The 23,806-nt window shown below is 47.8% G+C and overlaps 2 protein-coding genes across 9 annotated transcripts in view; one reads left to right on the top strand and one right to left on the bottom strand.

Annotated features, from left to right (window-relative positions):
* Positions 1 to 20,153, top strand: part of MAP3K13 (mitogen-activated protein kinase kinase kinase 13) — a 79,901-nt gene extending 59,748 nt beyond the window's left edge. For 7 of the 8 annotated variants that reach the window (XM_040612778.1, XM_040612783.1, XM_040612779.1 and 4 more), the window contains 12 exons: positions 458 to 649; positions 1,468 to 1,626; positions 4,544 to 4,702; positions 6,309 to 6,417; positions 7,388 to 7,497; positions 8,696 to 8,812; positions 9,364 to 9,501; positions 10,511 to 11,249; positions 12,665 to 12,735; positions 15,200 to 15,497; positions 16,185 to 16,282; positions 16,370 to 20,153. In XM_040612778.1, the coding sequence (XP_040468712.1) occupies positions 458 to 649; positions 1,468 to 1,626; positions 4,544 to 4,702; positions 6,309 to 6,417; positions 7,388 to 7,497; positions 8,696 to 8,812; positions 9,364 to 9,501; positions 10,511 to 11,249; positions 12,665 to 12,735; positions 15,200 to 15,497; positions 16,185 to 16,282; positions 16,370 to 16,406 (2,227 nt within the window). In that variant the 3' untranslated portion in view covers positions 16,407 to 20,153. Of the gene's footprint in view, positions 1 to 457; positions 650 to 1,467; positions 1,627 to 4,543; positions 4,703 to 6,308; positions 6,418 to 7,387; positions 7,498 to 8,695; positions 8,813 to 9,363; positions 9,502 to 10,510; positions 11,250 to 12,664; positions 12,736 to 15,199; positions 15,498 to 16,184 lie in introns of all 8 variants that reach the window. The other variant, XM_040612784.1, reaches the window with a different exon arrangement.
* A 1,441-nt stretch (positions 20,154 to 21,594) lies between these two features.
* Positions 21,595 to 23,794, bottom strand: TMEM41A (transmembrane protein 41A). Its single transcript, XM_040612785.1, has 5 exons — positions 23,644 to 23,794; positions 23,412 to 23,565; positions 23,016 to 23,177; positions 22,374 to 22,512; positions 21,595 to 22,034 (listed from the first exon to the last, which is right to left on the bottom strand). Exons 1-5 carry the CDS (start codon positions 23,739 to 23,741, stop codon positions 21,814 to 21,816), a joined length of 774 nt encoding a protein of 257 aa, XP_040468719.1. The 5' UTR covers positions 23,742 to 23,794; the 3' UTR covers positions 21,595 to 21,813.
* Between the last annotated feature and the right edge of the window lie 12 nt (positions 23,795 to 23,806).

Below are 23,806 nucleotides of genomic sequence, written 5' to 3'. Positions count from 1 at the left end.
GAAACTTGTTTGAAATGTACCTTTATCCAGGCAAGAGCCATTTGGCCATGTGCCCTGGCCAAGTTTTTAAAATCCAGGAACTAAGCTGTCTGTAGGACAAAACGAGTGGTCATCCTTCCTCTCAAATTGCTGCACACTCTTGTGAAAACAAAGCTATGGACACAATTCTCACCCAGTGCTGTGCTTTGCTTGCGGGTTCACAGAAGGTCTTCTGTGAACCCTACAAATCTGCAGGTGTGGAAGTTGAAGGAAACCCACCCCTGTCACAGATGAGGTTCCTCCTGTCCAAAGGATGCAGGAGACCTCCCCCTTCCTGTTCGGGAAGGAGAGCTGTTAGCAGAGCCTTGCCCAGGCAGAGTAAGGAGGTTACTCTCCTGCCCCTGGATTGCCACCTTTGAGAGCTGCCCTGGGACTTTTACTCTCCTGATCCTCACTAGCTGTGTGTTTTCTTTGATAGGGGAGTTTGCACTCAAGCCCCATGCTACTGCATTATCATGGAGTACTGTGCACATGGGCAGCTCTACGAAGTCCTGCGAGCGGGGCGGAAAGTCACCCCTCGGCTGCTCGTGGATTGGTCCACGGGGATTGCAAGTGGGATGAATTATCTGCACCTTCACAAAATCATCCATCGAGACCTCAAGTCACCAAAGTGAGTCTCTAACTACCTAAACTTCCCCCCGTTGTGCTTCTCTCTATTTCACTTTTTTTCTTGAGGAGTAGTTTAAAGTTAGGTCAAAAGCCCCATTATTTTTTTTTCTATGTTGACTCAAAACTAATGAGAGTGAAACTAATGAAACTTGTTGGCACTGCCCTCCTGTGCTGCAATTTAATAAGACTGGAAATTTTACCAGTACCTTACATGATAAATAGCAGTCAGGAAATATTTCTAATGATTTGATGGTGTATGGCCCTTGTTGAAAGTGGGATATTCTGTTGGCTTCTGCTTTTTTATTTTTCCTTCTTATTTGTTCTTTTATTTCCCTGGTTTTCTGGAATGCATCTCTCATTCCTCTGTTGCGTTCTGGCTAAAACTACCTGGCTGCTTGTATTCATTCTTATTCCCTAGATGCTTATCACTTCTTTAGCCTATGACGTGACTGTGACAGTGCATTAAGATAAGACTTGTAGATGGTTTACAGCGCAGTTTAAGGTACAGCTTTACTAAAATTTTGAAATGTCCCCAGGTATAGTGAATCTTCAGTGACTTGTTAATTTGCAATTTTATCAAGATTGATTTTTGACTTGTAGCGTTTAGAAATGCATTTGAGGCACAAAACACAACCACTTCAAAGGAAGCGAGAGCTTTCATCAGTGAAAACACATAATCTTTTTTCTTGTACTGCAGTTGTGAACAGCATGGCCTCGTCACCTGTTTGTGTTGATTAAGAAGGGATTTACTCACAGTGGCTGTTATGGCATAAGAAAAACTGCAAAATGCTGATATTATTTTTTCTTTTTTTTTGCCAGTGTTTTGGTTACACACACAGATGCAGTAAAAATTTCAGATTTTGGTACATCTAAAGAACTCAGTGATAAAAGTACCAAAATGTCTTTTGCGGGAACTGTGGCTTGGATGGCCCCAGAGGTGATACGCAATGAGCCTGTCTCTGAAAAGGTGGATATCTGGTGAGTAGTGTTAATATTTAAGTATCTTCACCTTCTGTTTAGCCACTTGGTTTCCCAGCACGTTACATACTCTGCAGTCTTTTCTCATCTTAGGCATGGGAATAGTTTGCTCTGTGGTGGACTGTTCCTTTCTCCATCTGCCTAGTGCCCGAACTCTGTTACTGAACCGTGGGCTATAATGGAAAGTAAAATGACATACATGTGTAAAAGCTGTGTGAAGGTACCTAACAAGACTCGGTGCAGGCTGTGTCTTGCAGTAAGCAAATGCAGCGGTTCTTGCCTGTGTCATTATTCAGGCCAGAGCTTTCTTCCACTGCTGGTGCTCAGAGCCCTTTCAGAAACTGCTGCAGCTTTTCATTTGCTTTCTAGCCTCTTCAGGGCCACACTTGAGCTGCAGGGAGGCCTCTACTCCGCTAGCTAGAAGGGTTTGACCACCTTTTGCTTTCTGCACACTGGGTTTGCTGTTATATGTACAGCCACAGGATTATAGTGCAGTGAATCGACCCCCTGGATCCATGGGGGAGGAAACCTGGACACGTTGTTAGAGTTTTGAACACCTGTTTCCATCCCATGTGGAATGTACTCTGTGTCCAAAGGAACACAGGGAAAGGTTCAGATCTCCATGCTGTTAAAAATGCTTGAGAGAGAGCTCAGCCTTGGAGCTCCTTTGGGATGCCTTTCCACAGGTTTCAGAGTCCTCAAGGGAACCACATCTGTTTCTGCCTTGTTATTTCTGCATATTAAATGTCAGTAGCCAGGACAAAGGCCCTTCTCCCTGCTTTACGGCCAGGATGAATTTTCCTTCTTGTGTTTTTTCAGCTTCAGATGCTGTCACCTCCCTTACACAACATTTAAGCTGCAGGTAGGTGGTTTGGAGTGCGAGTGGAGTCGGACAGCAGCCTGCTGCGGGTGGTGTAGCTTGGAGCTGGGTCATGACTTTAAGTAAAGATTTCCTGTAGGGAAAGGGAAAGTCTTGTAACCTGTGGTGTACAGCTCTGGTTTGTGCATTCATTTTGTGTGGATGTAGCAGGGCATAGCATGAGCCAGTTCTTCTAGGAGAAACCCTTGGGTTGTTTTGGAAAGAAAACACTCAGCATTTGTCTGGTGAGCTTTTCCCTTTGAATCACAGGTTCATGAGGAGGAACGGCGCCCAATTTCCACCCTCAGTTTTCTGTCCTTTAGAGTGGCTTAGGTTCAGGAATATTGCATGGAGCATCGTGTCCAATAAAATCCAGCTGCAAGCTCTGCTGAGGGCTGTGGGCACTCCTTTACTCCTGTCCTCGGTGACTTAGAGATGTTGCTCTTCGGTTCAAACCTAGAGGTGCCTTTGGTGCAAGTTCCTCTTGAGTGCAGTGCACTGATGATTGCTCAAACTCCTCCTTGACATCCATTTCTCCCCCAAGATGAGCAAAAGCAATGTTTGTGAATGCTGACAACAAATGAGAACAGTTCCTAAGCTGCTTATGTCTGCTCTCTCATCTTTAACAGCAGGCTAAAAAAAAAAAATCTGTAATCTTATCAGGAGTCTCGAAAATCTTTTGTCAGTTCTTAATCATAACAAAGCTGAAACCAGATGGGGTTTCCCAGTAGTTTGTCCAACCACCTGTATCCCTGCTTTCCTGCAGCCCATGGAAAAAAAAATTCAAGGGAAAAAAATATTCAAATTCTGCTTGTTTTGTGGTTGGTTCCCCTACTCCCCATCCCCCTTACCCCCCGCCCTGCGATTTGAAGTCACTGGGCTTTGAAAGTGCAACATTTTTCACATGAAGTTCTGTTCCGTGACTGATGTTGTTCAGACCCAGGCAGTTTGTCCCTTAGATGTTCTTCTATACTGAACAACAGCAAGTTGATTTTAGTACAAGCCAGAAACACACTTCTCACTTCTCACCTTGTTTGATTTGCCAGCAAGCTTGGCAGGGTCAGTGTCCCATGGACGGATGGGGCACGCAAGGAGGGAGATACAGCTGGGTTTGGAATCGGATGGTTGTGCTTCACCTGGAATCACAGCCTGGTTGTTAATGTGCAGTCAGGGTGCTGCTGGCTCTCAGCAGCATTTTGTTTACCTCTGCATTGATTGGTTTGATATTTCTTTGGTGTTTTATTGGGTGAAGATTGTAAATAAATAACTGTTTGCTGTTATAAATTAAGGGTTTGGTCATTACTGATCGTTTTGCTAAGGAAGAGAAGCAAAGTGAGTTTTCTTACCTATATCTTCCAGTTCTTGTAATAAGAACCTCTTCACCAGGCAGAATTCTCTTAATTTTTTCTTTCTTTAGCCTTCCTTTCTTCAGCACAAAAGAAATATCGGATGAGACCGCATGTGCTTTTGATACTGACACTTAAACACATTTGTTAATTTCTGTGTTGCAGTAGTTGCAGTACTGTCTCAGACCCATGAAACTCATACCTAGCAGTACACATAACAGCAGAGGGAGCTTTTGGTGGGGGCGGGGGGGAAGTTAAATGTAAAAAGACTGCAAAACCTTTGTTGTGTTGTGTCTGTAAGACACCAGTTCTGTCTGTCCAAACCAATAAGAACAGTCTAAAGTCTGTCTCAGAAAAGCTAATTTCTCTTTTCATTTAACAGCAGTGAGATTTAATCTATACAGAAAATATGCTTTCAGGATTTTTATAATCTCACAAAGAAAAGTGAAAGGCTGTGTGAAAACCAGCGTGGTTTGGTGTTCAGCCCAGTGCTGGAGCAGTGGAGGAAGAGTTACCTGGTGTGTGGAACAGCTACACTGGGTTAAAAGCTACTGCGTAAACACTGTTGCGCCTACTCTCAGTTTCAGATCAGACATACCTATTGCCCTGTGTTGCCAAACAAACGTCTTTTTTTTTTTTTTTCCAAGCTCCAGATGTCTCTGTTTAATTGAATTCACACAGAAGCTTTTATCCTGTTTTATTTTTTCATCAGGTCATTTGGGGTAGTTTTGTGGGAGCTGCTTACAGGAGAGATCCCCTACAAGGATGTGGACTCTTCGGCCATCATTTGGGGAGTGGGCAGTAACAGCCTGCACCTTCCTGTCCCTTCGACGTGCCCAGATGGCTTCAAAATCCTCATGAAGCAGACCTGGTAAGAGCCTGAACCTCACGCCGCAGGACCTATGGCTGGCTCCCAGCTCTTGTCAGCTTCCCAGTAAAAGAAATGAAACCAGAGTCAGTGTTGAGGCCAGAGCAGAGGGCTCTTAAATACCCTCACACTAGTCATGAGAGCAGTACGTTCCAGCGTTTTGGAAACTGCTTCCTTGTGGCAGCAGGCCTGGGCCCCAGAAGGATGTTTGGAGCTTAGAGGAAGGAAGAAACCTTTCTGGTTTGCTTGGGGGGGGGGGGCAGGAGGGGAGGGGGTGGGCAGACACTGTTGAGACTAGTGAGGGACAAGGAGTTGAACGGGAGAGAAGTGGGAGAGCAGAGCTTGATGGGAGCCCCAGCAGGGTGACAGTTGCCCAGGTGTGAACCAGAAGCAGGTAGCACGAAGGTCATCTTCAGTAGCCATCACAGAGACTGTTCCTTTGTCATAGCAAAATAGGTGAGGAAAGGGAGCTCTGTGGGAAGAGGAGCTGGAAGGAAAGTAGTGGTAAAATTTCTTCATGCTGGCTCCAGAGTAAAAGGAGATTATTTTTTCACTCTGAAGCCCCCTTGTGACTGACTTTTGAACTGGACAAAGAGAAATTTGAGCTTTCTGTATGATTTTAGAGGTATAGATACAGAAAATGCTTTGTTTCTTCCACATGCCAGATTAGAGTTGCAATTCTTTGTCTTGGGTTGTGCGTTAATGCTTAGTCTTTGCAATTGCATCTTGACACAGACTTTAAGCATTTTCCTACTCGGTGAGTTTTACCAGCCATCCTCTCAATGGCACAAAGGGAAAAACAGGCCAGAGCATCTCTGGATCTTTCCCGGTGGCTGTTTACCCCCCTGACCCTGAGCTGCAGCAGGTCGTGCTGTCGCAGTGTCTGTGCTGGGGTGTGCTGGGGGCAGGGAGCGGTGTGTGCAGCTCCCAGCAGGGAGCAGGGACGGACGCACACTCTGCTGTCCCCACCTAGTGGAAGCGGGTGGTTTGTAGGGCTGAGGTGGCTGAAGGAGCTCGCTCTTGTCCTGAGCACTGAATCCATGCGGCAGGTCTGGTGGGTTCAGTCCTGAAGCTCGAGTGCTCGTCTCTCTTCTCAGACTTACACGTTCTTGCACTTGAATGGCTCTTACAGAGATGTTCAGTGCATTACAACACTGCGTAGGCTCAGGCACGTACTATGTGGCAACACAGATACATTTGGTGTTGATAAACACCCTGCTTTGTTGAATGTAAATTATCATGTCTACTAGATCAAGTATTCCCATTATAAAATTCAGAAATGAATAGGATAACGAACTGAGCTCTGTTTCTTCTTACCAAGTTAGGAACAGTTTCAGTTTGTATCCTATCTTTCACTTCGTAATCACATTTTCTTATTTTAAATGATTTTCATTGCTTTGGTTTCTTCAGAATAGATCATCACAAATGAAAAACTGAATACAGAACAACCCTAGCACACTGAACTCGTATTCAGGAAAAGAGGAAACTGAAACCTCCTTTGCTCTAATCTCTCAGCTGCATGGTTCAGAGACTATGTTCTAGTGAGAAATCCTTTCAGAAGGGTAGGAGAAGCCAACAATGTTAACAACGTTTGCCTGTTTTACTTCAGGCAGAGCAAGCCCCGGAATCGTCCCTCCTTCCGGCAGACACTGATGCACCTGGACATCGCATCTGCTGATGTGCTGGCTACTCCTCAGGAAACCTATTTCAAATCACAGGTAACTGGAGAATGGCTGTAGTCCGAGAGCACCAGTTAGCTCCAGGGGTCTGATTTCGGAGGCTGCATCGAGTACGCAAAAGTCTGGATTCCTGGGGAGAAGCAAACTGGGTATTTGAAAATCTTTTACCCAAACTTTCACAAACTGAGACATCTGCTGACTTTAGTCAGAAACTCAGTGTTGTCTCATTTGTTTCTCCCTGAAACTGCTGACTTGAGATGTTCTTCTCCCAGCTGTTCTCTCAGTACTGCTGTACAGGGGACCACGAGCCTGCTGAGAGCGGAACCGTTGCATTTATGGTGAAGATAAGCAGAGCAGCCAGTGGGACAAAGAGCTGTTACAGGGCAGTGAAGGGACTCTGGGACTTTCAGGGAAGATCTAAAATTATGTTCTTAGAGATTCCTCTGAGTCCTACCCAGCAAGCTACTGTCTGCTCCCAAGGAGGGAACGAGAATGAAACCTTGGCTCCAGTATAGAAGATCTATATAGGGTGTTGGGGTGTGTGTGTGTGTGTGAAGAAGTGGGTGCAATTATTTAAAGCTGCAAGAACCAGGGCTTCAAGGGGCAAGAAGAGTTAGTATCACCCTAGTGACAGTCATCATTGTCATGAATACAGCTCTCCAAATCATAAGTCTTTCTTGTTTACTTTAAAGGGCAAAAGGGAAGAAAATGTTGGGTTAGGACAAAAAGAGTGTTGGGAGTTTTTTTTAATATTTTATTTTTTTTTTTTTTTAGAAAATGCAGGTATGTTTTAAAGAATCTAGTTGGAGCACAGAATTGGAAATAGCATTTGAAAATGCTGATAGTAAACATGCTGCAATGATGCTGCCCAAAATAATTCAGCTAACAAAACCACATTTTTAACCCAAACCTGTAATTTTCTGCAGACACAGTGTTGCCCAAGAATTTTTCTTTGGTGCAACTGGAGATCCAAATTCTACAGATACCTAAAAGTAAATTACTTTCCTAGGCTGAATGGAGAGAAGAAGTGAAGAAACATTTTGAGAAAATTAAAAGTGAAGGAACTTGTATCCACCGGCTAGATGAAGAATTGATTCGTCGTCGAAGAGAAGAACTGAGGTCTGTTGATGGTCTTTTATGTTCACTGCTCACTTTTTCCATCCAGCCTTCTCTTATCCAGCGAAATGACCCCAGCTCCCTCAGCTTCTCTTCACAGGGCATGTGCTCCAGCCCCTGACTGTTCTCATGCTCCTCTTGTACTGAGGACTCCAAAACAGGACTCGGTATTCCTGGTGGCTTAAATTGCAGCAGCCTAAATGCCTTGTGAGTCCAGAAACTGAAATTCCCACAGGCCTGCCCTAGGCCTTGAGTGTTGCTTGGCTGATGAAAAGCTAGAGAGAGAGAAACAGTGGAAAGCGTCCCTGCTCTTGGACAGTCTGAACAGTTTGCTCTAGGCAAGACAGGCAAAGGCTTGTGTGTTTGCCAGGGAATATTCCTGCCTGAGTTTTGATGTTTGCGATAACAGCACTGCAGCAGGTACATCCACCTCAGTGGAAAATGCATCTTGCAGTTTGCTGTGAGCTTTCCCTGCCCTGATAACTTTCTTTGAATTTGTTATTTCCAGAGGAGTGAACACACTCCAATTTATCAGCCCACTGAAATTAGTTTTGAATATTAGACCAACTTAAAAACGAAAGGTGAATGTTTATTTAAGAAAGTGTTTTCTGCTGCGTAACAAATTTGCAAATATATGTATGACAGAGAAACATAAAATACCAAATAGCAGTTCTGTGTCAAAGCTGCGAAACGAAAGGAAACCTTGTTCAGGCAGTTTGACGCAGTTGTTGATCAGTGTTCCCTAGCCATTGGGAGCTTTTGATGGTCTCATCTTTCAGCTGTGGTTCAAGATGTCTTCTGCAACTTTACTGTAGCTGTAGGGGCATATTGCCTTTTATGAAATACGAATGGCTTCTTTCCCTGCTTCTTAGAAGCTAACTTACCCCTTTTCTTTGCAAACAGGATGATCAGGGCTTGGCTAACGGGCTTGTGGATGCGTGTGAGGCATTTGCAGCTTCTTTAGTGAGAAGCTTTGCCATCTTTTGAGACTGTTCAACACTTTCAAAAGCATATCATGATTCATTGCTGTATCAGGCTCTTAACCGTCATTCACTGTTAACTCTGTCTGGGCTTCTGTGCAATGCAGCTGACAAATTTGAATTTTGGAAGGCTCTTTCCTAAAGCACCCGTACTTTTCCTTATTCTTCTCTCTTGATCCGCAGATATCAGACTGTGGAATAATGACTTTTCTGTTTTTCAGGCATGCATTGGATATCCGCGAACACTATGAGAGGAAGCTGGAGCGAGCCAACAACTTATACATGGAGCTCAGTGCTATTATGCTGCAGCTGGAGGTCCGTGAGAAGGAGCTCATAAAGTATGTATCTCTGGGCATAATGGCATGCTGTGCACGTGGCAATATGCATACAGGAGAGACAAAACAGCGCTTAATTTCTAAACAGCATAGTGCTACTTGTAGATTTAGTGTCCTCTGAAAAACTTACAGGGTAAAGAAAGTGCTGGCAAGCAGAGACAGGACCCTTAAGAGTAGATTGCTGCAGATTGTTTAGTGTATATGTCTTTACCCAGTGTTTACTGACTGGGAGAAAGGCACCTTTTCCATTTGGTGTTGGCATATCCTTTGGCACCTTTGTAAAGAGAAAAGCAGTGCTGTTTCTGGACTGGGTTCCAGGGCCCTCTTCCAACTGCCTGATCTCTGCAGACAATTTAGAAAATCGCTATGTCCTTTTGCAGAACAGCATGTTGTGTTGCACCCAGCCATAGCTGAGAAACAGGCACGCAGTGTGCTCACAGCAGAGCTGTGTTTCTGTCCAGCAGGAGCTGCAGTTGGATAAAGAGAGAACTGATCTGGCTTTTTGTTTGTTTGGTTTTTTTGTCGTTTTTTTTTTTTCTTTCCCAACATCTCAGGAGGGAACAAGCAGTGGAAAAAAAATACCCTGGGACTTACAAACGCCACCCAGTTAGACCCATAATCCACCCCAATACAGTGGAGAAGCTGATGAAGAGGAAAGGGGTCTCCCATAAACCAGGCAGCCAGACTAAACGGTAAGAAGTAACAACGTCGTTCTGTGCCAGGAACCAGCGGTAGATCCTCGCTGAGATGAGCAGGCAGCTTGCGTCCCTGTTAGCCCGACAAAATGCAGGACAGGCCAAAGGGGTGCTTGGTGTTGGGCCTGGTCTGACCCTCAGAACCATGACTGTTTAATTCTGAAGATAAAAGAGATGAATCCTGCCATCCCTTCTACCTGGGCAGCTCTCTTGGAACTGTTTGGTCCATATGAGTTTTTCCATAGATGATGGTGCTTTGACAAGGAGGTGTCTAATGTGTTTTCTCAAACTCCTGACTGACCAAGCAGAGAGCAGTTAGGTCATCCTTGACTTGAATGGAATAAGCAGGGTGAGGGATTATGGAAATCAGCCAGTCCTCAGGGAGGATGGATTCACTGTTGAGGAATTAAATTGGGGTTTGAGATTTGGGAATTCGTGCTGTCCTTTCAGCTAGTTGTCTTCTGCGTGACTTTCAGAAAGTGAGATACTTTTTTTCAGAGGAGGTGTCTATTTTATTTTTCCCTTTTCTGGGATTTCTGGGAGTTAAGAGAGTCTTGATTAACAATGAATAATCACTTCTGAATTAATATCCACATATGCCTCTGAAATGAGCAGGCTGATAAGCATCAGCAGATTGGGACCCAATTGCGCTGAGCATTGTATATGCACATAGTAAGAGACATGCCCGACACCAAGGTCTTAGGAGGGAGCTATTTTGGGAGCAGAACATCAAAATAAGAGCGGAAAAAGGACAGTATGTGACAGATATTGGAAAAAGCAGCAAGAAAGGAGTGTAGAGCATGATGGGCTAAACGGAAAGGACGTTGAGTAGAGACAATCAAAGGAAACTAAATGCAGACGTTAAACAGCTGAAGGGGAGAAAAGCCTGTAGATTTTAGAAAGCAGAGTGTGCTTGTGGCTACAGCTGGCTCTTCATCCTGGCTCTGAGCCGATGTAATTTCTTATTTTGTGGTTTAATGCATAACTTCTGCTGACTGTCCCTCAGGCCAGATCTACTGAAGTCAGAGGGCATACCCAGCGCGGAAGCAGCATCCAATGGCTCACCAGTCTCAGGAAGTCCCAAAATGTCAACACTGAGTGGCAAAAGCCGCTACCGCAGTAAGCCACGTCACCGCCGAGGGAACAGCAAAGGCAGCTACAATGATTTTGCAGGGATCTTGAAAAACCAGCCAGTGCAAGATGATGCACCTCCACCTCATAATCATTCTCATCACCCCGGCCTCCCGCAGCAACCTGGCCACAGCCATCCCCATGGCCATCACTCACGGCTTCATGCCCACGGACAAGATATTGCCAACTGCGCAAACAACTTAAGGTACTTTGGCCCTGCAGCAGCGCTGCGGAGCCCTCTCAGTAACCACGCGCAAAGGCGGATGTCTGGGTCCAGCCCCGACCTCATCTCCACTGCCATGGAAGCAGATTGCCGAAGGAATCTGGAGAGCAAAGAAAGCAAAGCTGATCATTGGGAGTGTTGCAAAACAGATCCGTATGATTCCTGTCTTCAGTGCAGGGACGAGGACAGTGGTCAGGTACAGATGTCATCCGTTGAAACAGGGATGAGCCATTCTCAATCACCAACATCTGCTTCCCTATATGAAAATGCGCAGTTCATTGAGAAGATGGAGGAGGAGGGTTTCAGCAGCTCTAAGTCAGCATCCGCCTTAGGCACTCCCCAGCACATGGCTTCCTCAGTGCTACCTTGCAAAGCAAGACCCCTTCAAAAGGTAAGGACAAAGCATAGTGATTTGAATAAAAAAACCCGCAAAGCTTGCTGCTCTTTCCCCTCTCCAGCAAAAGGTGTGTAGCATAGGCTAGTGTCTGGATACGGGATAGTGGCAAAACCATGTTTCCCACGCACATAGCAGTGGAGTTACACGTACAACTTTATCTCGAAGAAATCATGCCTCTTTGAACTTTGCTTTGTGATCTGGACATACTTTTAAAGTCAATTTTTTTGAAAAGTACCGTAGGCATATTGGAGCATACTGCCAATAATGAGGGTTGTCAGGTGTGGTTCTGATAGGGCCCGGTTCTGCTGCTTGCAATTTAGCCACTTTTTGTTTGAGCTGAAACTGAATTTTTGTTCTTGAAACAGTCTCAAAATGTTTTCAGGCCTTTCTCAAAACAAAGGAAGGGGTTTTGGTTTGGCATGTTTTTGGTGATGTTAAATATGAGTAAAGTTTCATTGAGAATCTGTAGCTCTGCTGTGCCCTGGAACAGAAATTCATCATTTGCCATGGTCTTGGGGACATGCCTTTTGTTGCACCTGCCAGGAACTGTCGCCCTTGACTGGAAGTCATAATTCTTATGTATTTTGTGAGGATTTTGCAAGGGTCAAAAGGTGTTTCAGCACAGTTGTATGGAAGCAGTTCCTGTTCATTCTTCCTGCTTCTGTCCAGGTGGTGAGAGAAGTAGGAACCAGTCTGAGTAGAGTTCAAAGAGCAGGAAAACTGGGCCTGGGTGGAAAAGTGGAGGAAAAGAGGATGAGTACCAGACAAAGAGTGTGATTTTGGCCCAGAATGGAGGGAGGAGGGCCTCGTATTACAAGGGGATGGGGTCAGATAGAGGCTGAACCAGGGGGTGGCAGGTGGCAGGGCGTAGAAGGATGTGTAAAAACCAAGAGCGCAGGGGGTGGATTTGGATGGGAAAAGGAAAACAGAAGGCTCTGTGCTCACTGAAATAGAGAATGGAACTAAACTCAAGTTTTCCTAGTTGGTGAAACCCACCAGCAAAGGCTGTGCCATCCCCGTCCTGCTCTGTGATGGGCTTGTGTAGAAGAGGGTTGAAGTCATAAAGCTGAGTGCCAGGTCAGCTCAATAATTTATATGGATTTCAGTATGATACTAATTACTTGATTTGCTTCTGTAAAAATACGGAACTTTATGTACTCAGTGCCTGCTAAATTCTCCAGTGTATTTCAAAGTCAGTTACTCCAAATTCAGAAATGGCAGCATTAAGACTGCCTGAAATAATCTCCTGGTAAGAAGATGTTTGAGTCAGTGCAGGTTATTTTTCTTGTCTAGATTGTTGCAGCCCATTGACACAGTGACTTTGTCCTGGAGGACCAAGGGGCAGCCATGTCATTGCATGTTTGTTCTTTCACAAGCGTGATACGATTCTTGCCCTTGTTTTCTGCCAGAGCGGTGATGACTCTTCAGAAGAGGAAGAGGGCGAAGTAGACAGTGAAGTGGAGTTTCCTCGTAGACAAAGGTAAAAGGTGAATTCACTCTAATCTCTTTGGTGGGATAAAATGCAGGAGGAGAACTGTCTTAGCAGCTGCACACAAGCATTGTCACTGTGGAAGGTGACAGCAAAAGAACAGAATCACGTTCAGTGCATCCCGTCCACCCTCGGCTGATCCCTCCTGTTCACTCACTGTTTTCAGCCTGTTCTGAGATGTTCTCTCTAGTATAGCTTTTCCGCTGCAGGCTGTTTGTAGCACAGCTTGATCACGTTATTCAGCCTATAAAAATAAGCTACTGCACCACCAGAATCAGACTTACTGGATGTTGGGACCCTTTGTGGACCCTTTCAGATGCTGTTTATTAACTGTTGCTGCAGTGGGGCAGACTCCAGCACCTTTGTAGTTGAATTCAAATAGGTTTGAAGAGCTAGGTGACAACATGGCAGATCAAATTTGATGGTCTTGCCGGTGAAATAAGACTTGAGGGGGCATTCCTACCTAAGCCTGTGTAATAGCTTTACAGTCTTGTGCTTAGGAAAGACGACATGGAATTGGTGCCGTACCTTTATGAAAGCAGCTGCTTAAAGTGCAGAAGTGATCCTGTGGGCAAGTAGGTTAAAGGTCGTTAGGAGAGGAGCAAAGAAGAAAATAAAAGCTTGTCTGCTGTTGTATAAATTGATGGCACACCTGCAGCTTGAATCCTAAATGCCACCTTCATTGCCCGAGCTCAATGACCATGGTAAATTTTGAAAAGGTACTGAGATGTGTGACAAGAATGCTTAGAGATGGTTTCCATAGAAGAAGAGATTAAATCCATGAGAAATGAGCAGGAGAGGCGATCCTAGAGGTGCATGAAATTGCAATGTATGTGGAGAAAACAGAGAAGGAATGATTCCTCCCATTCATGTTAGGGACACTTAGTGAAGCAAACAGGGTTTAAAATGAGCACAAGGAAGCGCTTTTTCCATCCAAAACGTTTTCAGATATGGAGCTCATTGTCAAGGTATACTGTGGAAATCAAAACATAAACAAGTCATAGGTGTTAGATTTATGGAGTGTAGATCCATCAGTGGCTGTTAGCAGTCTGTCATCAAGGTCTGATCTGCAGCTCAGGAGTCTGATTTGCTGAACGGTACAAACCGGGAAGCTATGCCAGGAGAAAGCAGGCTCTGTCTGCACACCCTGTTCTCATACTTTTCCCAGATTATTTCTTCCAGCCTACGGTTGGAGACAGAACGCTGGACCATATGAGTTTTCTGACTCATATGGGTCTTGTGCGATTGTTGCTTCTACTGTGATTTACTAACTTGGAAGACAAATTTCCTCTTCCTGAATTCGTGGTGATGACCTGTTGTGGGTCTCCTGGCATGTTCTGTCAACTGATACTTTGTACCATTACTGTTGAATCCTGGCATGAGGCGATTTCCACATTCAAGTAACTCTGAGCTTATTTTTTGAGCGCACATACCTAAATTCTGGTCTGGCTGTTTGGATCACTGCCAGGTGATGCCGGTGTTCCCAGCTGAATTAGCTCGAACCCTACAGTACAACCTTTCTTTTAGAAAAAGAACTGTTAAAGAAAATATCCTCTAGGGCAGATCAGCTAATACCAGAATGTAGCAGAGAAGACCATATAAGAACGGATGAATTTAAAGATGCAGATCTTGAAATAAATCATTCAAAAGGTAGTAGATTTCCATAGCTCCAAGATGTGAAAGGCAGCCCAACATTTTGCAGAGCTCTTGCTGCCAGCCTTGCAGATGAGTTATGACTCAGCTGGAGATGTGTTCTTAGGGTGGGAAGAGGGTCTTGCTCTCGGAGAGTTGATGTAAAACCTTTTCCAGGAATAGAACCTGTTTTGCTCAAAGACATTTTTGGAAGGATCAAGCCTGTAGCCCAGTGTGGAGAAGCAACCAGGGAGTATTGTGTGCTCTGTGCCAGGGTGGTACCGGCTAGGGAGAACAGTACTGAGTGGCCTGGGCTGCCTGTCACAGGGAACAAGCCCTGTTCCTCTTGTGCTGAAGATGCCAGTTAAAAGTACAGATGCAAAAATCTGCTCTGCATTGCGTGCTCAGGAAGCAAGATGAGGTTTGCCAGGGGAACCTGTGTAAACTCGTAGCAGCCACTCTGCATTCACTACACTACTAAGGTGGCGAGGGTTTGGATTGTGATACATGTCTCAAAAGCAAGCTGCCTGGTTTGTACCCCTGCTGCATCCCAGAAGCAGTTCCTTGTGTTCAGACTGTAGCCTTGTGCTGGTGCACAGCTCGTTCTTACTCTGTGCAGTGAGAAGGTGCGTGAGAAGCTGTCGCTTTTCTAGCTGGCAGTGGACTCCTGGGAATGGGCTCACCCAGGGCACAGTGGGCACCAGGAGTGGGGTCTGGTTAGGCCAGGTATAGTAGAGTGGCTGGACGCAGCACCCAGGGAAGTTCTTTGCAATCAGAGGCACTGTGATACAAACTGAACGCTGAACCACTCTCCTGTCTGCAGACCTCACCGCTGCATTAGCAGCTGCCAGTCCTACTCAACCTTCAGCTCGGAGAACTTCTCTGTGTCAGACGGAGAGGAGGGGAACACAAGCGATCATTCGAACAGCCCGGATGAGCTGGCTACCAAGCTGGAAGATGAGCTGGCTGAGAAGCTGGAGGACATGTTGTCCCAGACTCCAGAGATCCCCATTGAAATCTCCACCCAGTCTGATGGGCTTTCAGACAAAGAGTGTGCTGTGCGGAGGGTCAAGACTCAGATGTCTCTGGGCAAACTTTGTGCAGATGAACACAGCTGTGAGGTGAGTTGTACGTTCACTTATCCCTCTTCCTTCTATTGAGTAAAAAAATAAGTAATAAAATGTTATGAAAAGGAATCCAAAGGCCAGAAAGTTGGCTGCCTGCCTAGGAAATGCTGTGGCAGATGTACTAAAACAAAGTAACAGCTTAAATACCCAGTCTTTCTCATACTTGACCAGAGGAATAGATGGGGAAAAGCAGCACAAACAAAACGGAATGTAATTTGCCAGTCAAGATGAGTGAGATATTGGGAGGCCATCAGATTTGCAGTTGCATTAAGTGGGGTAAAAAACAGCACATGAGGTAGATAATGAAATAGAATGGATATAAACTGTCTGCCTCAAACTTATCCGTTGGCAGTCTTGCTGATGAAGCTGGGATGATTTCCTTCTTTTTATTGTCTTACAATTGTTCGGGAGGGGTAGAACGGAGCCTGCTGCCCCATTTTATCGTAACTCTGTGTTTGGTAGCGCTCTGACCAGCTATTTTTCTGCTGTCCCCTGTTTGAGGAGAGACAAGTGACCTTTGGTAGGGCGATTGTGTGCTGTTGCTATCTCCTGTGCGCTGCCAATCTCTCCTTCTCCGCTGGTGGTGACCTTTGCCTGTCTGCTGAGACAGATTGGGATGGTGTGGTTGATCTGCAGTACAGGAATGTTGCTCAGGTCTCCTCCTTTCCTTTTGCTTTGCAGAACCCAGCACAGTTTGGAGAATCAGACTGTGACTCTTCTGAAGGGGAGTGTTCTGATGCCACGGTCAGGACCAATAAGCCCTGCAGCTCTGCTACTTGGTAATACATATCTCCCCCAAAGCTTCCTGATACTGGCATTTTGATTTCCCTGAGATTCCACTTCATTCCCCTCATCACACTTTACAGGAAGAGAAGATGCTTCTCCTTCCCACCCCAGGAGTGATTTGCAATAACCCGAATCTCTGGAAAATGTCCAAATGAAATTAATTCTCTTTGAGCATTTCAATCAAGAATGGCAGGGATGTATTTTATTGAATAATCTAGTTACTGTAACATGGATATTTATTTTTTTGACATTTTAACACTTTTTACTGTAAAGAGTGGATTGTATTTATAGACACACAGACTTGTTGCAAAAAAAAAACAAAAACAAAAACAAACCACGTTCAGAAAGCAAGCACATTACAGAGAAACATCCTGGGAGTCCTGCCTGGACAGCTTTGTGTACAAATGCAGGGGGATTCTCTTGCTGCTTTCACAGGGGACCAGGCCTCGTGGCCCTGAAGATTGGAGAACAGATCAAGAAAACTAAACCACTCAGTCTTATCAAATGAGGAAGCATAAAAAGACCTTACTATAGGGTAACCTGTGAACAAAGCATATTCAGTATAACCAGCTGGGTCATTTTTAATCAGAAGGTGGACATGTTCCTGGAGAAAATTGGTACTGAGGTGCTAGCATCCAGGGTCTTCTGAGTCGATACATCCCCAGGAATGTAATAGTGGGTTATATTTGAAGGATTTTTAGTTTCTTTTTTAATCAGCATTTTGTTGTGAGATCCTGCAAATGTATTCTAACCTCGTCCTCTCGAGAATTGGTATAAGAGCACTTCTTAACATCATCCTTGCTTCACTCTGGCAGTGTCGATCTCCAGTTGAGCAGGGAAACCTCTTTCAGATGCAGTGTGCCATTTCCCAGTTTACTTCCTCCTCTTACCTCCTGCCTGTTTCAGTCAGTCAAAGAAATCAATCAAATCAGTGTTGGAAAAGCAAGAACTTGCAAACCGTGGAAAGCACATTCTGCAGAGCCTGAGCACTCTTCTGGGGAGGAAACTGGAGATGCCTGTACTGGACTTGGAGAAGCAGTCTCTCACCTACAACAGCGTCGATAACCAGCAGAGAGCTGTGTGTTGAGGGGGAAGACTGGGAATCACTGGCCTAGATAAGAGCATTAGCCCTGCTCCGTCTCCTTATTCACTGTACATTCTTGAAAGCATTAACAGCTGCCTGCCCTTCATGTCAGGCTTTGTGCAAAACAGGTTGCACAAGGAATCCTGATGGTAGCTGTGTCTTGGGTGTACCCTGAGGCCTCTGTTTCTCCTTCAGGCTGAAACGCTGCAGGTGAAAGTGAGGATAGAACTGGTATGTGACAGGCCGAGGCATTGGCAGATGAGAAAAATTTGTTTTCTGATAGAACTCATAGTGCCTTCCCTTCAAACACTACTCTTCTAAGTCAATATTTAAAGAGAACAAAATGATAGAGCACGGTTCCCCCCCTACCTTAGTTGATGTCCCCCTGCAAGAGCTTTCACTCTGCCCTTCCTGGCGTGCCGGCTGGCGCGGCTGCACCACGCGTGTGGCACACGGCCGCGCTGCTGGGTGCTGCTCTGCAGACTGGCACACCAGCCTGAGATGAATGGCAGGAATGGACCATGGACAGGTACTTCTGTTGCTTTGTTTGTTTACATTTTATGTTAAAATATTGGTTTGAATTTAACTGTGGTAATTTATAGCCTCACGGCAAAATGAAGGAAAATGTCTTACTTATACAGAGAGCAGTATTGTATGAGTTAAATTATCCCATATTTTTAAATTTTTGTAGCTGGACTACACACAGATCTTAAGTTATGATGTTATTTTATTATTTATTATCATTTCTGTAGATCAGAAGGTTGGCTTCACCGCTAGCACAATTGTAATCTGTTCGTGTGATGTTACCTTCTCCCTGATCGCTGGGGGGGATGGGAGCAGAGCTGGTCTCAGCAGCTGTCAGTAGTTGCTGCCTGTCGTGATTTCCAAGGATGCTGTTATACTGGGGCAGAGAACCTGTCCGGGCCGGGCTGAGAGGGATGGATGCCGTCAGCCCCATGATATTCCCTGTGGTTGAAGCTGCCATTTGCTCATGTTGCCAGCAGAGCTGGCAGGGAACGGTGATCAGGGAGCGAGTGGCCTTTGAATTGATCACAAAGCAAATAACCATCACAAGATCCCCTGGCAAGAGCATCCAAAAGGACAAGCAGAAAGGAGGGCAATTGCTCCGGGCAGCGGGTGCAAAATCAGGGTGGCCAGCAGCGGTTCCACTGCCCGGTGGATCACCCGTCGGGACCAAGCAGGCTGCTGGAGAGGGAGCGAGTGGCTCGTGGAAGCAGAATGCCGTGGGAAGCGAAGCTCTTGCCTGGCTTGTTTGTTGTTTCCTCTCTTCCCACCCCTCACTTCTCCCAAATGTTCTCTGTCTCTCAGCCAGCCAGGAGGAGGTGGCAGGCCAGCGATGGCTTTGCTGTCGTGGCGCGAGGAATATTTTGGTGTTGAAGAGGTGGGTGTGGATGATTACTCAGGAGGCTGGGGTGCAGGAATTTAGTGGTGGAGAACTGTGTGCGCATAATATACGCACACAAAGAGACAGACTGAACTATTGCACGAGGAGAGGTTGAGATCTACCATCAGACGTCCCCCACAGGAGAGGATGCCAGGCCTTATGCCCCGGGAGAGGCTCTGCTGCTCAGGAGTGGCAGGCTTCCCGGGCTCCGACAGGCAGGGCTGCTCGGTGCCGGTGGGCAGCACGGTGCCGGCCCAGGGCCCCGCGGTGTGCTAGGGCAGCCCTGCAGCCACCGGCCCCGAGCAGAGCTGCCCCCGGCACAGGCCTGTCGGTGCCTCCAGGCAGGAGCTTCAGGCTGCCATGATTTAGTCCCTAACAAAAAGAGCCCGGAGGGGGGGTTGGTAGCTGTGGTCTCTGCTTTAGAGCTCATCCACCAGGTGATGAAGTTCCTCTGGGCTTGGAGAGAAGCATAGAAGCTTTGATGTGTGGGATTTTGGGACCCTTCTGGGCCAGCTGTCCCGGGTGTGTGCCGATCCCTCCCCGTCCTTGCTCGGGGACACGCTGGCCCATTCTGTGGCCTGGAAAAGCAGAGTGGAACCCTTTGGGTTGTCTTGCTGCCACACTGAGCTCTAGTTTCTTTACATGCCCAGGTCACCACACTGTTACGGTCCGGTGTCACTCCTCCTAACTGCTGCCTACTATGCAGCGTCCCTCTGGGGCTGCCACTAGGGCAGCCCCCTTGCCTAAACGCGTATCCCTGTACCTGCTGTACCTGTGGAGATGTAACCCCAGCCTGCCCCACAGACACCTCGTGCCCTCGGCTGTGTGCGGGCAGGGGCGGCTCAGCAGCCCCCCGCGTTCCTGGGACAGTTGTGGCCGGTTCTGCGGGGGGCTCTTGGGTGTTTTGCTTAGTGAAACCTGCCCTGAATAGCAGACAGACGTGATGCTTCACGGGCGCCCGCTGCAGTTCCTTGCACTTTCTCTTCTAGCAGGGTACGGGGCTGAGAGGCATGCATTGACCTGCTTCCTTCTCGCAGTAACACCGCATTTGCGGGACAGAAGTAAACCGTGGGTTCGTTCCCTTTTCAGCATCCCGACTACCCTGATCCAGTTCTCATGGCTGCTGACAGCTCCTGAACACTAGCCTAGATTTTCTCCCAGAGCTGAATGTTGCCTTCCCCACTGTCGTGTTAAGTAACCATTTCATCTTGGCCCTGTCCAGTAGTGTTCATCTCTCTCCTCCCTGCTCTGCGGATTCCTGATACAAACTTGATGATTTTTTTTTTTTTTTTGTATTGAACAGTGTACAGTGATGGAAACAAGAATGACTATCAAAGCAAACAATGCATGGAATAAAAAGCCAGTGTACTTCAAAGCTTCTCAGGCTGGTCTGGTGATCTGGGAATGGTTTCTCATGTACTTTGGGATAATGTCACGAAGCCTTTTAGTAACTGACACCATGTTAGTGAGCAGCTTGTTGTTACCTGTTTCTGAACACAACTGAACTGGAACTACTGGGAGCTCCAAGTAGCGGGGCAGAGGCTTGGTCGGACACACGTAGCCTACCAGGCACCCCGGGTGTCCCCAAGTGCTGGCTTTTGCTCTTGTCAAATGAGTGATTTTGGCAATGTGAGCTGGGGGATTGAACCTGTCACCATGGCTTCTCCCCCTGGGCTCCTTGCTGTCCCACTCAGTTCCAACCCTGTCGAGGGGGAAGGTGCTTAAACGGATGCAGCATTCACTGTCAGCTTCCCAAGTGCTCCGGGGTCTCCCATCTGCCCCATCCATGCCGGAACACTTACTTTACCATCTAAGTGGAGGGCAAGCTCGTGGGGAACAGAGCAAGGAGGTGCAAATACCAAAAACTGAGGAGCACTATATCATCCCTGGGGGCTACTGTTCCCCAGCAGCTGGGACAGAGCCTAACTGCTTATTTTGAAACCTATACATGAGCAAATGTGTAGGGTTCAAGGTGCTTGTCAAGGACAAATCACTGCCAGCCAGGCACATCCATTCCTCCCCCTCCTGCCTTTAGTCTTTGTGGGGAGTAGTAGCCACTGCTTCTGAGGTCTGTCAGTCTTGTGTGTTCTGACATGTGAATGATACATAGGCAGCTCATAGCTGGCCCCAAATCCTGAATGGTTTTGTTGCGGGGTGTGCTTACTTAACATCAGAACATCAGAGGAAGTCTTCTACAATTGCGCGGGCTCTGCTACAGACACGGCAGGGACCCTGAAACATAATTTTTTCTCAACTTAGGTGCAGTAGTACAGGTACCAACAGCACAGAAGGGCATGGTTTGTCATTTTAGGCCAAAAATGCTAAATGAGTGTGGGTCTGGAGAGGGAGTAGGGCCTGCCCTAGAGCTAGGAAATGCTGCTGCTAGAGTGGTGGTGAAAAATAGCTGTTGTTGCAGCTCAGTACAGGCCCCTGTGCTGTGAACTTCTAGGTGCCAAGGGATGAGGCTGGGTAGAAAACTAGCCTGGCTCAGCCTTGGAGCAGGCAGCAGTTGTCTGCTGCCACATCAGTCACACCATCGAGACTAGCAGGGATCACAAAGCTAGACCCACAGGAGCTCAAGGGAAGCCTGTGACTTGGGTGGGTAGCGTGACCGGTGCTTGGCCCCCATGTTGAAGAGCTGGGAAGGCACTAAGGGGTTGTTAGATTTGCCCTCCTCACAGGATGCTAATATTCCTCAGGTTTTTTTCCCTTGCCGGTACAGTTGCAGTGGGCTGGCAACACCCTCAGGCACACTTGGAGACACAGGCTGCGTCTCCAGATTTTTTTAAAACAAACCAGGCAAATGAACCAAAGTGTTCACAAAACCCGTGTATAGCGCTCTCCGTGCAGAACATGCACAGTTAAACATTCATTAAAAATAAGAACCTTACACCTCCTCTTAGATGAGAAGAACAATTAAAAACTGCAATTGTCCTTGGTCCACAGTGGCACAGAGCATGCAGAACATAACCCACAGGAGCAGAGACCTGCAGCTTTTGTGAGGCAGTCCCCCAAAATCTGGGGCACCTGCGCCATCACAAGCTCTTTTTGCCATTGAGTAACTCTGCATGCTTGTCTTCATCCAGCTTCAAGTGCTTCTTGCTGTATTTCTTGATGAGGGTCCCGGGTATCAATGCTGCCATAGCCATTGCAAGCAGTTTGAGCAGCGTGTCCCAGGAGAAAATGGCATCTAAAGAGGTGATTTGTGACAGAATGGCTCCTGTCTGCACACAGATGAAATTATATGGTGTAAGACCTGAAAAAAATCAGAGCAGAAAAAAGTCTGTTAGTGTTCGCCCCTGCAACATTAGCTCAAATATGCTCCTGCCCAAGGCCAGACACAGGGATCTGTGTTCATAATGGAAAGAATGGGGTGCGATTCAAAACTTTACTGCATTGGTGATGCACACATATTTGCAAAATGCTCTGAGATGACTGAGTATAAGGGCAGCATGGAGGCAAACAGTTAAATGTGGCAGTCGCAGCTATAAGCCTTGCACTCTGCCTTCCCCAGCTCAGCATACTGCCCAAGGCTCTGTGACCAGGAGAGAAGCAATGTCACGCTGCACCCTCAGACAGTCTCCCCAGGCCTTACCGATGAGAACAGAGAAGAAGAACTGGGACACAGGAATGTTTAAAATGGGAGCTGAGAGATTCAGAAACCAGTTTGGTGTCATGGGGAACAGCCTCAGGAACAACAAGAAGAAAAATAAGCAGCTCCTGTTCTCTTCTACCTGCCGAGAGAAACATTTCAAATTCTTTCTGCTCTTCAGACAGCAGTAAGATCTGAACGGTCATGACACTAAAGTGAATGTAAGTTTTCTTCTAACATGCTGTAACATCAGTCCAGAACTGATGAAAAGCAGCAGCTTTAGGTACATATGGGAGCCTAATGGTGAGGCAGCCCCTTCCCTGCCAGTGGTGAAAATGGAATCCGACCTGGATGAGAGATGGGGAAGTCGATAGCACAGCCACCTCCAGCTGTACAACGCTGCACAGGATGGGTGGAGGCAGCTCTGGAGCACAGGGGCTTCCCCATCAATCCGTTATCTTACTTCTGATTTCCCTTGGGATCTGGGATTTTCCACAGGCCCCCTTTGCGAGCAGCCTGCTCCCAGCCCGGCTGGCAGGAGGCCCTTCCCCGCCGGACACATCCCCTACCCACGCTGGGTTTTCACTAGGCGCACCCCAGGCAGCCGGGGCCGGGCCGGGTGCCGCAGAGCCGGGCCGCTCCTACCTTCCCCTGCAGCAGCGCCACCTTGCCCGGGAAGTAGCGGACGACGAGCTGCTTTCCGAACGCGCCCGACAGCAGGTAGCAGAAGGTCGCTCCCACCGACGTCAGGGCCGAGCACAGCGCCAGCCCGGTCCACGGCCCGAAGAGCGCTCCGGCCAGCACGTTCTGCGGGGCACGGGCCGGTGAGACCCCGGCGCTCCCCAGCCTGGCCGCCCCCCCAGCTGGCCGCCCCGGCTCCTCGGGGGCGTCGGGCCGACCCGACCCTGGCAGGCCCCGGCTCGCCCCGCACGGCCCCGGCCCGGCCCTGCCCCGCAGCAGCGCCCGGTCGGGGCCCGGTGCCGAAGGACCCCCCCCCGAGGGGCTCGCACCTCCCCCCCGCGACCCCCGGCGCGGCCGTACCAGGAGGCTGGAGCCGGGGATGGCGAAGCTCTGCTTGTAGAGGTAGGCGGCGCAGAACAGGGCCAGCGCCGCGCCCCGGTGCTGCCGCTCGTAGTCCCGCAGCGCCTCGGCCAGCTCCCGCAGCTCCTCCAGGTCCGACGGGAACCGCAGCGGCCTGAGGGAGGCGGAGGGGCAGCGGCGGGGGCAGACCCGGAGCGCCGGCCCGCCTCGCCCCCGCCGCCCCCGCACCTACCTGCGCGCCTGCCCCGCGCTCAGCCGCGCCGACAGCAGCCACAGGGCGGCCGTGGCGGCCGCGAAGGTGAGCAGCAGCCCGGCCAGCCGCCGCCACATCCCGCGGAGGGGCCGCCGCTGCCGCCGGCCGCCCGCCCCCGTCCCGCGGCGGGACGCGCAGGCGC

The sequence above is a fragment of the Falco naumanni genome, chromosome 13, assembly GCF_017639655.2.
Source record: "Falco naumanni isolate bFalNau1 chromosome 13, bFalNau1.pat, whole genome shotgun sequence".
Classification (NCBI taxonomy): domain Eukaryota; kingdom Metazoa; phylum Chordata; class Aves; order Falconiformes; family Falconidae; genus Falco; species Falco naumanni.
Note: the sequence above shows the minus strand (reverse complement) of the source record. Positions and strands in the feature narration are given on the sequence as shown.